This window comes from Vicugna pacos, chromosome 30 (assembly GCF_048564905.1).
Source record: "Vicugna pacos chromosome 30, VicPac4, whole genome shotgun sequence".
In the NCBI taxonomy this organism is placed as follows: Eukaryota; Metazoa; Chordata; class Mammalia; order Artiodactyla; family Camelidae; genus Vicugna; species Vicugna pacos.
The window spans coordinates 19,614,383-19,629,927 of record NC_133016.1 but is presented as its reverse complement, the minus strand read 5'-3'; the positions used below and the strand labels follow the sequence as shown (position 1 = coordinate 19,629,927).

The 15,545-nt window shown below is 38.7% G+C and overlaps 3 protein-coding genes across 3 annotated transcripts in view; 2 read left to right on the top strand and 1 right to left on the bottom strand.

The window, feature by feature from the left end:
• Positions 1-2,902: 2,902 nt before the first annotated feature.
• LOC102529935 (OTU domain-containing protein 3-like) lies at positions 2,903-4,390 on the top strand. Its single transcript, XM_072952275.1, is given in 3 exon segments — positions 2,903-3,273; positions 3,350-3,428; positions 3,430-4,390. Coding segments are annotated over 3 exon segments (1,299 nt in total). The 5' UTR covers positions 2,903-3,014.
• A 113-nt stretch (positions 4,391-4,503) lies between these two features.
• LOC140690466 (cytoplasmic dynein 1 heavy chain 1-like) overlaps positions 4,504-15,545 on the bottom strand; it is a 70,167-nt gene continuing 59,125 nt past the window's right edge. The window contains exon 2 of the mRNA XM_072952274.1: positions 4,504-4,603. Within this exon, the coding sequence (XP_072808375.1) occupies positions 4,569-4,603 (35 nt within the window). The 3' untranslated portion in view covers positions 4,504-4,568. The remainder of the gene's footprint in view (positions 4,604-15,545) is intronic.
• LOC102539980 (zinc finger and BTB domain-containing protein 2) lies at positions 10,760-13,764 on the top strand. The gene is given in 3 exon segments (XM_072952038.1): positions 10,760-10,867; positions 10,953-12,209; positions 12,211-13,764. Coding segments are annotated over 3 exon segments (1,512 nt in total). The 3' UTR covers positions 12,358-13,764.

Below are 15,545 nucleotides of genomic sequence, written 5' to 3'. Positions count from 1 at the left end.
TCCAGAGGAAATTAGTCAGCAAAGTTTCCTTTCCTTATTTTTTGAAGTCAGTAAACACCATATGTGACATGTGAGGGTGGAGTGAATATTATAAATCATGAATTCAGACAGACTTTGAACAACATAATACCATCTTCTGAGTACCATATTATATTCTCTTCCTTATCTCATAAATTTGTTAAAAACACACAATAAAGTAAAATGTGTAAAATGCTATAAAATTACTGGGATATAATAAATAATAAATATTTCTTGTACCCATCCTTTTCCTAGTAGCTCTCATCAGTTAAATTTGACAAGCATAAGTAAATAAGCAAATCACTTGGTAAAGAAAAAAAAAAAAGACAGTCATAATCTACAAAAACTTTAAGAATGATAGAGTTTCTAAATCTTCCCAAGCAGTACAGTCATACTATTATTCTTTATATTTGAAGATAATTCTCTCTCATCTTATTTTTGGCTCATGTGGCTGAAGATCTAAATACTGTTTCCAGTAAATAACATAATGTTTATATTTCATTCTTTCTTGTTAAAAAAAATGATTTGTTTGGACAGAAAATGGAGTCCATCTAAGAAGTATACATTTTTCTTCAAACAATGAGTAATATGATAAAAACCATAAAGACGAGAATGATGCGTGCTGGGGACTTTGCTTACAATTTATTCCACTCTTGATTCAGTGAACTTTTCTCTTTTTCCCTCTCCCTTCTTCCTCCTGAGAATTTACATATGAGATTTTGTATCTCACATATAACACATAGAACAATGACATTGTGGTGTTAAGGGAAATAGCCTAAACATGACATATGACAAAGCAGAATAATAGAAGACTGAATTCCTTGTGGCATTATTGAGATGCACCATGGCTAATAATCTGCACATTAACCTCTTGGTATGTGATGCAAATATACCCTTTTGTTTAAAATGCTGTAGTTAGATATTCTGTTACTTTCAGCCAAAAACATTCTTCAGTGATAAATCTCATTCTGCACATATCAACCTACCCTTGCTCAAAGAACAATGTAAGATGTCTAGATTTGCATACATTTTCTAAAACCAGAGTCATAGTGACACTACGCACAGTAACAACAGCAGCAAAACAACCCCAGGATTTGGCTAAGAAATGGCCTGCTTTTGCATAGATTCACAGCTGGGCTAGAGAGGATAGAACAGTGCACTGTTCCAGGCACTGTGCCTCCTCTTCTGTGTAGAGTCCTTTGCATTAAATGGTTGGGAAGAATTCCCTCCTGTCAGCTATCTAAAGTCTTTGCAGAGCTTTAGATCTGACACCAAGTGTTCTGCACCAGCACGGATGCGATGAAATGAAGGCAAGGCGGCTTGGCCTTCTTGGTGTGAACCAAGCACTCTGGAGATGTCTTTCATATAAACCCGGTCTTGTGACTTTTTATTTCTTAAATATGTCTGCTTTGTAATACGTACATCCTTATTCCATAATTCAAAATTATATCTCTCTTGTCATAGCTTACTTTCCTCACTCTTATAGATTCAGTCAATGGTTTTCACAAACGTATATTCAGAACTGCTGTTTTTCACCCCATACATTCCTGTATCATTCTCTAGTGTGGTCCCATGGCCCATACTATGCTTCTCTATCAATTCTTACACTTATTTGCTAATTTCAGTGGCATACAGACTGATATTCATCCAATTTTGTCCTCTTTAATCATCTCTAAGTCATATTTTATTGTATTAACCTTCCAGTAAATGATTTATGATTTTAGTGCAAATATCTTTACGGTTATCTACACAATACTTCTGGTATTATATTTTACATCTTCAGCTCTAAATTTCTATCATGTCATTTTCTTTATCTCATTCTTTTCAAAGACCACATAGCATGTTACAGTTTTAAGAAAGCTTAGTGATTGTGTTACAATTTTATTAATTTTAGAGTTAGGAATAACAAAAATATTGAAATAATTAAATCAAGTCAACTCTGTAAGGATAGAAGTTATAGATAATTGATAGACAGGCAAATAGTTTTTTATCCTCAATAATGCAAGTTACTTTTGTTCAGTAGAGATAAAATTGCTTTCTATCCTAAAGAAAAGATTACCCCAATATTTTATTGTCTTATAGGGTATTAATTAATTTGCTTGTATTAGGAGATTCATCATAACAAATTGTCTATAGATGTATCTAGTCTTCAAATTCACCTTTAACTCTTACTGACTTCCTTATTAAATTATTTGAGTTAAATAAATTGTTAAATTGTTAAATAAATGGTTAAATTGAGTTAAATAAATCGTTAGTATATTTGCATATCATTTTTTAAACTTTTTTGAAAATCTGTACCTTAGTAGTGCCACTAATTATACTTTATAAATGAAGCAACTATGATTCTGAATATTAAAATAAATAACTAGCCATTCAATTCCAATGCCTGACTGCTAGCAAATCACATATTAATGTTTAGTTCTTTCCTCTTCTCTACTAATGCCTAATTAGTGATATATCCTAAAATTTCATCTTATATTTCTGATCTTTTCTATTTTTACATCTGATTACCTGTGTATACATTCTTACTCACATTAACACACATGCACACACACACACACACCCTGAACAAGAAAGAGATACCTAAATGTAATGTGAAGTCTAGAAAACAATGCCAAATATTCTATTTTGTTGAATTTCTTTATTATTTTTATTGTCACCAATAGTAAAATGAGGTACCACTAAACTGACTGGCAGAGCACCGTGTTAACGGATGGAAACACGCCATACATATTTTGTTTTGCTTCTAGTTAATACATTACTAGGGCCCTTAGAAAACAGTGGTCATCCAAGTGTGAAGGGACATTAAAAGTTATAAAATTTTTATTGTGTTTTATTGTGTTACTAATGGGTGCAGGGTTTGCGTATTTCCAACCTTCTGGACATTTGTTTCTCTTGAAACTGTTTATGTATAATGTGTCTTTCCTGGAGCATATGTTTCCACTTAAAACAATAGTGGACATGTCAAAGAAGCAAGGAATTCATTTAAAAATAACATGTTTTCTATTTTTAAAAATAAGGGAAAATTATGGGGGGAAATGTATTTTAAGAATACCGGCTCTTCCTTCTCGCCGCCCGGCGGTCCTGCGGCTTTCCCTCCTGCCGCTGCGGGCCGCGGGGCCAAGGCCATGTCCCGGAAGCAGGCGGCGAAGAGCCGGCCGGGCAGCGGCAGCCGGAAAGCCGAGGCCGAGCGCAAGCGGGACGAGCGGGCGGCGCACCGGGCCCTGGCCAAGGAGCGGCGGAACCGGCCAGTCAGGCGGCGGCGGCGGCGGCGGCGGCGGCGGCGGCGGCGGCGGCGGCGGCGGCGGCGGCGGCGGCGGCGGCGGCGGCGGCGGCGGCGGCGGCGGCGGCGAGGAGGAGTTCGTCAGCTTCGCCAACCAGCTGCAGGCTCTGGGGCTGAAGCTGCGGGAGCAATTGCCTATTCAGAGCTCTTGGTGATCAATTGGAGGGACACTCAAGAAATCATCTCAAGCACCGACAGGAGACAGTGGACTACATGACAAAGCAGCGGGAAGATTTTGAACCCTTTGTAGAAGATGACATTCCTTTTGAGAAACATGTGGCCAGTTTGGCAAAGCCTGGAACATTTGCTGGCAATGATGCTATTGTAGCCTTTGCAAGAAATCATCAGTTGAATGTGGTGATTCATCAACTTAATGCCCCTTTGTGGCAGATCCGTGGTACAGAGAAGAACAACATGCGGGAGTTGCACATCACGTACCGGTGTGGCGAGCACTATGACGGCGTCCGGAGGATCAACGACAACTCGGAAGCACCTGCGCACCTCCAGACTGATTTTCAGATGCTTCATCAAGATGAATCAAATAAAAGAGAGAAGATCAAGACAAAGGGAGTCGACTTTGAGGACGACCTGAAAGATGAAGTAGAAGACGCCGTCCAGAAAGTCGGCAATGCAACTGGGTGTTCAGATTTTAATTTGATAGTCCAGAACCTGGAAGCTGAGAATTACAACATCGAATCTGCGATAATTGCCATGCTCCAGATGAACCACGGGAGAAGAAATAATGCAGAGGAGAACCTTGAGTCCAGTGGCCGAGTCCTGAAGCAGTGTGGCCCTTTATGGGAGGAGGATGGCAGTGGCACCAGAATCTTTGGAAATCAGGGCTTAAATGAAGGCAGGACTGAAAACAATAAGGCACGGGCCAGCCCTACTGAAGAAAACAAAGCAAATAAAAACCAGCTCCCAAAGGTCACAAACAGGCAGCGGCTAGAGAAGAACAAGCGGCAGGAGGAGCGGCATCGGCACAAAGCCCTGGAGGGCAGGGGCGGCGACAGGGACGGCAGCAGGAGCGAAGCGGATGCGAGCGCTCAGGTCACCTTGGTGAAGACCTTCGCCGCTCTCAGCATCTGACTCAGGCCTCCCGGGAGACGGGAGGGGCGAGGGGAGAGTGGAGTGGACCGGCTTTCCAGCGAGGCTGTCCTTTTCCAAAACGGAACTCATCCCGCAGAATCCACACGGCCGCTCCCACACCGAGTTAGTGTTCTTCAAGCTGCCTCTTTTTTGTTCGAAGTTTTGTTAGTGCTGTGTTTTATTTAATGAAAGTGCAGTGAAGCCATTCATGTTCTGTAATTAAAGTATCAAGTTTTAGGGCTGGATAGTTAGGTCAAGGAAAAAAAAAAGAATACCGCATAAATGGAAAGGTGTGTCTAGCTAGATTTAATGTTTCTCTGTCAAAGGCTGAATGAGAGCTGTGCAGAAAAATAAACAATTATTTTTACTCCCTGGACAGAAATATGCCATCAAGTTTATTTTCCTCTTTGACTAGCATGTTGACTAGGAGAGAAGGAGAGAGAGAAAGATAGTTTAGAAAGGGATTTCAAAATTATTCTTTGCAAAATATTTCTTTTTGAAAGAACAGCATATGCATAAGGTAGTCCATTAGCTCTTGCTCAGCAGAATTCGAAACCCATTTTGATATTTTGTAATGTTTCTTTTGTCAACAATCCTCGTCTAATCAGGAGCTTTGTTCAAACCAGTGTTTCCCAAACTTTGCCGTAGAAACCTTCTTCACCAGGTTTTAGCAGTTGCTAGATTGGAAAGGAAAGGTGAGTAGGTTGGTAGTTTACAACAAAATACACCTGAGAAACCCTGGGCTGATGGAAGTTAGATGGATTTCTTTTTTTTTTTTTTTTTCAGAATATTTTAGACATTTTGCTATCCTAATTTAACTTTGTATTTATTTTAGCTGTTTATATTAATTTATTTTTTTGAGGTGGTGTTTGATGAAGGATTGGTGGGCACCTCTTAGAATCCTGCTGGAAAGGGCAGATCTAGAACAAAGACAATCTTTGACATTAAAAGGGAAGCTCTGGGATGGAAATACCACTCCTGTTTTGTTCATTATCTATTCCCATTGGCAAGTACAGCAGACATCCATTAAGTATTTTGTGAGTAGAATGCAATCTCCTTTTCTTTTTAACATATTTTATTGATTTATAATCATTTTACAATGCTGTGTCAAATTCCAGTGTAAAGCACAATTTTTCAGTTATACATGAACATACATATATTCATTGTCACATTTTTTTCTCTGTGAGCTACTATATGCAATCTCCTTTTAAATCAATTCTATTAATCATATGCCTTCTACTTTAAACAATACCCTCTCTGTCTAGTAAATGGAGTTGTTCTGAGACTCAAATTGCATTATGGAAATAAAATATCTTTGACAATTACAACTACTATTCAAATATAGAACAATGGGATGCTGCACCTGGTCACTAAGGATTATCTTCTTCAAACAATTCATGTGGCCATCAAGAAAATTGAAGTTACTTGAATAAAGTCACACAACTCATCATTGTCAAACTACTGCTGGACCCTAGGTCTCATAATTTTTAGTTCAATGGACTTGACACTGTGATTATTATTTTTACTTGGTGCAGGTTTTAGCATATTTATTAGGTAATAAATTTCAGGGGAGGAGTAAGTTATATTTGCTAGCAGGGTATATAAGACCAAATGGGAGAAAATAACAAAATAATTTCCGGATAAAATAATGTCTGTATTAAAGCTGTGCATAGTAATAAAAACTAACAGACAGATTAAAAACGCAAAAGACAAATGACCCCTAAAAGAGTCCCCAAACACAGATATATTTTATACTTTTGAACTCACAGTCTGATGTCCTGAGCCCAGAACATTTAATGAAAAATTGTGTAAAAGAGTAGAGTAACTTGGCTTACGCGCCAAAGAGATGAAGACGTGGACTGACAGTGTTCATGATGTCTGTAACTTTCTCTCTCACTCTCATTTCCTTAACATAATTGGCTTTGACTGGGCAAATCATGTTGTTTTCATTGTAATGTCATTGCATTTTATGATTCCGTAAGATACATGAGCAGAGTTTTTATATCATTTGCTTTGCATTTTATTTTAATGCCATCCACAAAAGTCACCTGACCAACTATTCATGCCAACTTTTATTAGCTTCACTCTGTAGCCAGTTGTGTGTTTTGATCACCATCAAATTTTGTTCTAGCTGTGATATAAAATTAATGCTGCTTTCACAATTAGATCATTTAGCTTTAGACCCTTTTCTTGTGAATTCTTTATCTGTAGTATTATGTTAAATGCAAGCAGATCCTCGGTAAAACAAAACTATAACAATAGTATTATTATTACACAACATTTATAGCACAATTTTATTTCCAAACCAAAACTTTGCTTTAGGTTCTTTATCTTAGTCATTCTTCTAATAATCTTTAGGAAGCAGGCAAAGATATGAAACTCTAATGTAAAAATATTTTTGGTTGATAAATTAGTTGTATCAATCTCTTATTGTATGTAAATGCACAGTTTTTACTCATAAGACTAAACACAAACACAACCAGATAATACTATTTTCATACACTTTACGGCAAATGAAGATTCAACAATGAAACTGGCAAGTATTAGGGAATTAATGGAACCCCATGAGTTACGTTGCACAAGGGTAAACATTGTTTTGTATATTTTTCTCTTAGAATTGAAAGTAAATTACTTCTCTACATTCTGTTACCTAGTCACAAGCTTCCACTTGTCCATTTGTGCTTGGCACTAGCTTACATTTTAAATTAGTTTTTTTTTTTTTTGGTCTTTTTAGTTTTAGCCAGAGATTGACGTGTTTTACAAGAACCTCAGGGTTCCAATCTCTCTATCACATGCAGTGGAACGTTCTGCAGGCAAAGAAGAAACTACCAAAAGGAATTGAGCACAATGATAATTGGACACACTCTTACAAATGCTGCACCAGACATTTTGGTCAAACTTAAATATTGACGGAGTAAAGAATGTTTGTTGTAAGCAATAATGAAGAAAGACTCTGTATTTCAAATCACTATAGATTTGTCGTTTTTTCAGTTGTTAACTTCCATTTCCCATCAGATGTGAGTCTTTTTCAATGAATTTTATTCCTTAAAGTACCAAAGACTTCATAAAATAGACTCTGTTGAGGCAGTCATATGATGTGGCTTATCCAAGACTGCGGGAAATACTAAGCACTTTAGTATTAACCAATATTGATCATCATGTATTTAATGAAAATCTACCATGAGTGCAGCATTCTACTAGCACTGGGGAAGCGGAGAGGAAAAAAAGAATAGAGTTGCTTCTGCTAATGATCCCACAGACTGAGAAGATAAGACACTGAGATAAGATTAACCTGCATGAAACAACTTGAAATGAACAATAATGATTAAAAAGATGTTTCAGACTAGATTTATTAAATGTTGCGGATCCCTCAATTACTTAGCCTGCTGTTAAACATTATCAGCTCAGTTTTAAGATAACTTTTTTAATATATAACTTTGAGGAGATGAAGAGTCTTTTCTTTGAAGATCTTCTTTCCAAATAACTTGAACATTTCAGCGTTTCGTTCAACAGATATTTAACAGCCTACCCAGCAAGTAGTAGTAACTCTCAAAAGGGTAATGAATATAGAAGTAAACGAAACCATAAAACAAAATGAGACAAAATAAACCCACAAACAGTAACACCAGTCTTCCTAACTCTTACACTACAGTGTGAAAAAAAAGAGAAAAAAGATCAGCTTAAATATAGAGCATGGCAAAAGGTTATGCCAAAAATAACAAGTGCAAATGAGAAAAACCAAGGAATCCAAATGACAGGTATGTTCGAGGGTTTGCACTTTAGATGGGGTGCTTCTGACTTCGAGGGAAAGAAACCATTAAAATAGTACTAATAATGGAATAGATTCATTCCATTATTAGGTAGTGGATGGAATGGTGATAGTGAAAGAAAAAGAAGAATTGGAGCAATGGACTACGAGAAAAGAGATGAGATCTAGTGAGCATGTGAATAAATTTTATGAGCACAGAGGCTTATCTACAGTATCAGGTGGGAAGGTGAAATGTTTGGGTACAGAAATGTGCAGGAGAGAAACTACAGTGATGGCAGCAAGTCCCATAAATTCATGCTGTTGGTCACTCATCTTTATCTGCCATTATCTATGCTTGTATACTGTTGCATTCCTAAACACCAGTCATGTCTCACATTGCTTTAGTTTGCTGCTTAATCATTTTTTTTTAATTGAAGTATAGTTGACTTACAGTGTTGTGTTAGTTTCTGGTGTACAGCATAGTGATTCATTTCTTTTTCAAATTCAATTTTTTTTCATGTTCTTCTTCATTATAGTTTATTATAAGCTATTGAATACAGTTTCCTGTGCTGTACAGTAGGATCTTGTTGTCTGTCTATTCTGTATATGGTAATTTGTATCTGCTAGTCCCAAACTCTTAATTTATGCCCCATTTCCTCCCTGGTAACCATAAGTTTGTTTTCTGTGAGTTTGTTTCCATTTTGCAAATAAGTTCACTTGTGTCATTTTTTTAGATTCCATATATAAATGATAACATATGATACTTGTTTTTTCTCTGTCTTACCTACTTTTCTTAGTATGATAATCTCTAGATCCACCCATGTTGCTGCAAATGACATTATTTCATTTTTTATGGCTGAGTAACATTCTATTGTGTATATATACCACATCTTCTTTATCCAGTCATCCGTTGATAGATATTTATGTTGCTTCCATGTCTTGGCTATTGTAAATAGTGCTGCTATGAACATTGGAGTGCATGTGTCTTTTTGAATTGGAGTTTTCTCTGGATATATGTCCAGGAGTGGGATTGATGGATAATATAGTAAGTCTATTTTTAGCTTGGGGATTAGCAGGTATGAACTACCATATAGTTTTTTAAGGAATATCCATACTGTTTTCCATAGTGCCTACACCAATTTACATTCCCACTAAGAGTGTAGGAGGGTTCCCCTTTTCTCCACACCCTCTCCAGGATTTATCATTTGTGAACTTTTTAATGATGGCCATTCTGACCAGCGTGAGGTGATACGATACCTCATTGCAGCTTTGATTTGCATTTCTCTGATTATTAGTGATATTGAGCATTTTTTCATGTGCCTATTTTCTTCATTAGAGAAATGTCTGTTTACTCTTACCATTTTTTGATTGAGTTGCTTGCTTTTCTGTTATTGAGTTGTATGAGCTGTATGTATATATTGGAAGTTAAGCCCTTGTTAGAAGCATCACTGGCAAATATTTTCTCCCAGTCTATAGGTTGTCTTTTTATTTTGTTTATGGTTCCCTTTGCTGTGCAAAAGTTTGTAAGTTTAATTAGATCCCATTTGTTTATTTTTTCTTTTATTTCTATTGCCTTGGTAGACTGACCTAGGAAAATATGCTACAATTTATGTCAAAGAATGTTTTGCTGATGTTCTCTTCTAGGAGATTTGTGGTGACCTGTCTTAAATTTAAGTCTTTAAGCCATTTTGAGTTTATTTTAGCATATGGTGTGAGGGAGTGTTATAACTTCATTGATTTACATGCATCTTTGCAGCTTCCCCAACACCACTTGCTGAAGAGACCATCTTTTCTTCAGTGTATAATTGCTGCTTAATCTTAAGCAATATTTTATTAGGGAAAGGTAGAGAAGTAAATAAAAAATAGTGAAAATATGGGGGCAAAAGAATGGAGAGAGAATAAAAAGGATATGGAGACAAGAAAGCAAAAAGCGAAACATAAAAATAGTAAAAAAAAATAGAGAAAGAAGAAAATATAAAGATTCAATTATTAGAGCTGTGTATTTTAGTAATCAAGGTGGAGAAACAAAGATTTGATTAGAATTGATAAACTGAAAACTTGGTAGTGACAGGAACTGATTTTTTAAGGCTAGCTAACAGTGAGATCTCCATAGATGTCACTCAAAAATATTTGCATAATTAATTAAGGACTCCAAGTGATAGATTTTTAAGAGAGAGGGTGTTAATCTGTATTTACATATTTAGAATTTAACTTGGAAACAAAAGAACTGTGTAAAGGCCTACTTCGAAAAACAACCTCAAATAGATTAAGGGTAAACCATTTTTTTTAATAAAAGCAGAATTTATAATGGAGAAGTTAGTACAGACAGCCCTCTCGCCGCCTCCCCCCCGGCGGGAGCCGCTCTCAGCCTCTTTGCACTAGTCGCTCCGCTCTCTCGGTCATGTGACCTTAACGTAACCGGACAGGAAAAGCCCCGCCGCCGCCGCCGCCGCCGCCGCCGCCGCCGCCGCCGCTGCTGCGCCGGAGACACCGACCGCGGCGGCAGCAGCAGCAGCGAGAGGCAGAGGCGGCGGCGGCGGGGAGAGCACGGCCAAGGCTGCCCAGCGGTGCCTCCTCCACACCCCCCGCCGCAGCAGCACCGGCGACAGATTTTTTAAAAAATGGATTTGGCCAACCATGGACTTATTCTCCTGCAACAGTTAAACGCTCAGCGAGAGTTTGGTTTCCTGTGTGACTGCACGGTTGCCATCGGCGATGTGTACTTCAAGGCACATAAATCAGTTCTATTACTTTAAGATGTTGTTTGTCCATCAGACCAGATCTGCTGAGCTTTGGATGGCATTGGATCCATAGAGTCCTAGGCGTTTAACTAAAAGATCTGCCAGTGAGTGTGTCCGTTTGAAGCCTACTGACATCCAGCCCGACATTTTCAGCTATCTCCTCCATCTGATGTACACTGGGAAGATGGCACCCCAACTGATTGATCCGGTTCGATTGGAGCAGGGGATCAAGTTTCTGCATGCCTACCCGCTCATCCAGGAGGCCAGCCTGGCCAGCCAAGGGGCCTTTTCTCATCCGGACCAAGTTTTCCCGCTGGCTTCTTCCTTGTACGGCATTCAGATTGCAGATCATCAATTGAGACAAGCCACCAAGATTGCTCCAGCACCTGAAAAACTCAGCCGAGAGCCACGGCCACAGACATCCCGGATGAGCCAGGAGCAGGTGTCCGAGGCTGCCCAGCTCTCCCAGCTACCCTCCAATGTGACCCAGGTCAATCGGACACACATGACCCCTTCGGACCCGCTGCAGACCTCGCTGTCGCCGGACCTCGTCTCCACTCCTGTTCCTCCCCCGCCCTCCGGGGAGGAGACCAATCTGGAAGCGTCCTCCTCCGACGAGCAGCCTGCCTCCCTCACCATAGCCCACGTCAAGCCGAGCATCATGAAGAGGAACGGAAGCTTCCCCAAGTACTACGCCTGCCACCTGTGTGGGCGGCGCTTTACGCTCCGGAGCAGTTTGCGGGAGCACCTCCAGATCCACACGGGGGTCCCCTTCACGGCCAGCCAGCCCGGAGAGAGCCGTGTGCCCCTGTCTCTCTGCAGCAACGCCGCGGACCTCGGGAAGGACGCCATGGAAGTGCCTGAAGCAGGGATGGTCAGCGACAGCGAGCTGCAGCACATCTCGGACTCGCCCATCATCGACGGGCAGCCGCACTCGGAGACGCCGCCGCCCTGGGACATCGCGGACATCGACAACCTGGAGCAGGCGGACCAGGAGAGGGAGGTCAAGAGGCGCAAGTACGAGTACACCATCTGCGGTCGCAAGTTTATCCAGAAAAGCCACTGGAGGGAGCACATGTACATTCACACCGGGAAGCCTTTCAAATGCAGCACTTGCGACAAGAGCTTTTGCAGAGCCAACCAGGCTGCCCGGCACGTGTGCCTCAACCAGAGCATCGACATGTACACCATGGTGGACAAACAGACTCTGGAGCTCTGCACCTTTGAGGAAGGGAGTCAGATGGACAACATGTTGGTCCAGACAAACAAACCCTACAAATGCAATTTGTGTGACAAAACGTTCTCCACGCCCAATGAGGTGGTTAAACATTTCATGCCAAAACCAGAACTCGGACGTTTTCGCCCTAGACGAAGGGCGGTCCATTCTCCTGGGCGGTGGGGACTCTGAAGTGACAGAACCTGACCACCCAGTGTTAGCTTCCATCAAAAAGGAACAGGAAACGGTGTTGTTGGACTGAATGTTACTTATCTTTTTAAAAACTGTCATTTTTACAAAGACTATCTTCCTTCCCTTCCCCCAATCCAGAACTGTAGTTCTCCGTGGCATGATACAAACAGGTCCCCAGCCCCTCCCTCCTCTCCCCCTGCCCTGTCCCCAGCCCCTCCTCCCTAAAGGCTTTGTGCATTATAAACCTGGAATATACTTACTTCAATTCAGGGGATATTGGAAAGATAATGGTCAGTAGTACTTCTAAACTCAAATAGACTTTGAGAAGTTTCAGATTATTTAAAAGCATACTTGGAACTAATGAAGAGTATATAACAAAACAAAACAACTCAAATGCAAATTGGTAAGCTAAAATTATGACTTTCCCTGGGTAATAAGTCTTCCTTCTCAGAAAGACAATGTCTGAAAATACAGCGTGCTTCTTAGAGATACAGCGGGGCTCTGTACTATGCAAAATCTAGAGGTGTGGGGAAACTTTAAACCCAAGAAAACATTCTTTGTGTTTATTCTCCAAGTGTCTTATTTCAGAATGCATCCTTTTAGATTATGTCCAGTCAAGAAAAATCATTAAGAAATCTACTTGAACAAAACACAAAAGAAAAAAAAAGTAATAATGTGATGGCAATCTTAATTTTTGGATAAAACATGACAAGCTGTGAGTTTGTGTGTTTGAAAGAGAAAATGTGTGGATACTTGCTGTAAACAGGTGAATTAATGCACATGCCTTATCTAATTGCTGGCTTCTTTCAAAGTTGAACAACAACAGAATACTGTGTTTTAGTTTCTGACAAACTGGTTGATTGTTTTAAAAATCAGATTTGAAAGTACTGGTCTATAGCTTGTCTTTCTGAATAGAAAATGACATGCCATTCGAGCAAGTTGCCAATGGTAAATTTGTTTTAGCGCCAATCGACTTTTAAATCAGTGTGTGTACCCCGGGAAGAAAGATACAGGAATATGCATCTTACAGGGGAAGTTGTGAGCAGACGTAGTTATGTTAGTGACTTTCAAAGTTTAATGTTAATAGTTTACTGGCAACATTCATTGAAGCATCAAAAATGGCAAAGAGAAATCAGGGACAAAAACCTAATTGCTGTTTGGAGAAAAAACTCAATTTTGATATTTGGTTTCTAATCTTTTTTTTAATACTTGAAATTTCCTCCATTGGCCTGAAAGCAGTAAAAGTTGTCCATTAATCTTCCCTTAGTTCAATAGCAGAATGGTCTCACAGAACAAAACAGGAGCCAGAAATAAGGACCGAAGGGGAAAGGGAAGAACAGTTCATAGCTGTGCTGTACGTATATGTTAAAAACTGAATATCCCATCATCCTATTTCGTGTATAGTTGAGTTCTCAGATTTGTAAGTTTTTATACATACTTTCATTGAATAAACATTTGATTAAATGGGAAAAAAAAAGTTAGTACATCTCTGCTATATATTTGTTCTCGTACACTCAATTTACTCTCAGGAGTGCTACCATCTGCAATTTACAAGTAAATGATTTTAAATTTTTACAGGAGAGTATATCAAGTTACAAGACCACATGTCTCTCACGTGTGTACACCTCAAATGAGCAGTGTTAACTGTGTTTAGGGGCAATAACTAAGGAAAGGGAAATGCTCCTCTCTTCAGCAGTAAAAAAAAAAAAAAGCTTAAATTTGCTCTTGGAAAGTTGAAGAGATGATATCTATACACACAATATTTTATTATCCACCTCTGAGGGTAAATCCAGAGACTACAAATATGTGATTAAGTTGTTTGGAGAGATTCACAACTATAACATAGAGAAGGTAGGATCAAAATGTGATTTACTAAGTAGATATCTGATAACCTAATCTAATGCATTGTATCCAACATAGAAGAAAACTGTTATCAGAAGGAGAAGCCAACAGAATCCAAGCAGTCAAAGACCAGTTTAGCACTGTCCAGAGGGGGGAAATCCCAGACTCACGGACACTCATCCCTGCGGCCAGAAAAGTTTAATCTTGGAATTTCCAAAATGTTCTAACTCCACTACTCCGTACAGTCTCCCAGCAGCAATTTAGCCTGTCCTGTAACATACTTACATGGAGAGAAGACAGTGATGACCCAACTCAGCATTATGGTTTAAATCACAGGTGTGTTCTCACTAGACACCAGGTAATTTACTTTCTAATTTTTATGTCACTTCCTGTGAGTTAATTATCTGAGTATAAAACATCAATGCACCACTACAGTGTTTTATAGTTACCTTAATTATAAAAATGATAATTCTTTGGAAGTTGCTTTATATATATATATATATATATTTTTTTTTACTTTGTAAAGACAGAACTAGTAAGTCTAATAAAAATGCAGAATGGTTTCTCTTGCTTCCTTTTGCACTGAACAGGGCCTTTAAAGACAAGAAACTGCTTTATATATGCTAATGTACATGTCAATAAACTATGTGAGTTTAATTGTTTACCCTGGTTATGGGTCATGTGGCAGACATTATCAAAAAAAATTATATTACTCAAACTTCACTTGATTTTAGAGGAAGTGAAAGAAGGAATTGAAACACATTCTAAAGCTAGAATTTGGAGCATTTATACATGAGATAAGGCTTTATGAGTAGAATTTAGCATTCTTAAAATGTCTTCCTACAGTGTGTAACCAATCACATTTACATTTTTTCCTTAGTTTTTGTTTTTGTTATTGAAAAATCAAACTAAGAGAAAATATTTTATGCTCCTCAATTCCCACTCCAACATAAGTGGTCAGAAAAGAGGAGGAACATAATATTTACTAAAACTAACCTTACTACCAGTGCGCCAGGTAAATTGAGAGATTATAAATTATGACACTTAAGCCTCACAATAGCCTTGTGGGTTAGGTATTATTATCCTTATTTGGTAGAAGATGGACAGAGACACAAGAAGGAAAATGCCTTGGTAAGTAGCTTATAAATGGCAGAACTGTAATTAGAACCCAAAAATGATTAATTTCTAAGTTTATCCCCTCCTGCCGCTCCCTTCCTATAGATATAGCGAGTAGAAAATTTCAAGTGGCTAAAACTGGACAGATTTTCAACATCTTCAATCCATTCTACTTAAGATTATTTTTTCATCATAAACCTGTATTTGTACTCTTGTTTTATGATTTAATTGACTCATAAATGGAGAGAGATGAAAGATGGTAATGAAAATTAATTCAATTCAAAATGTATTAATTTAACA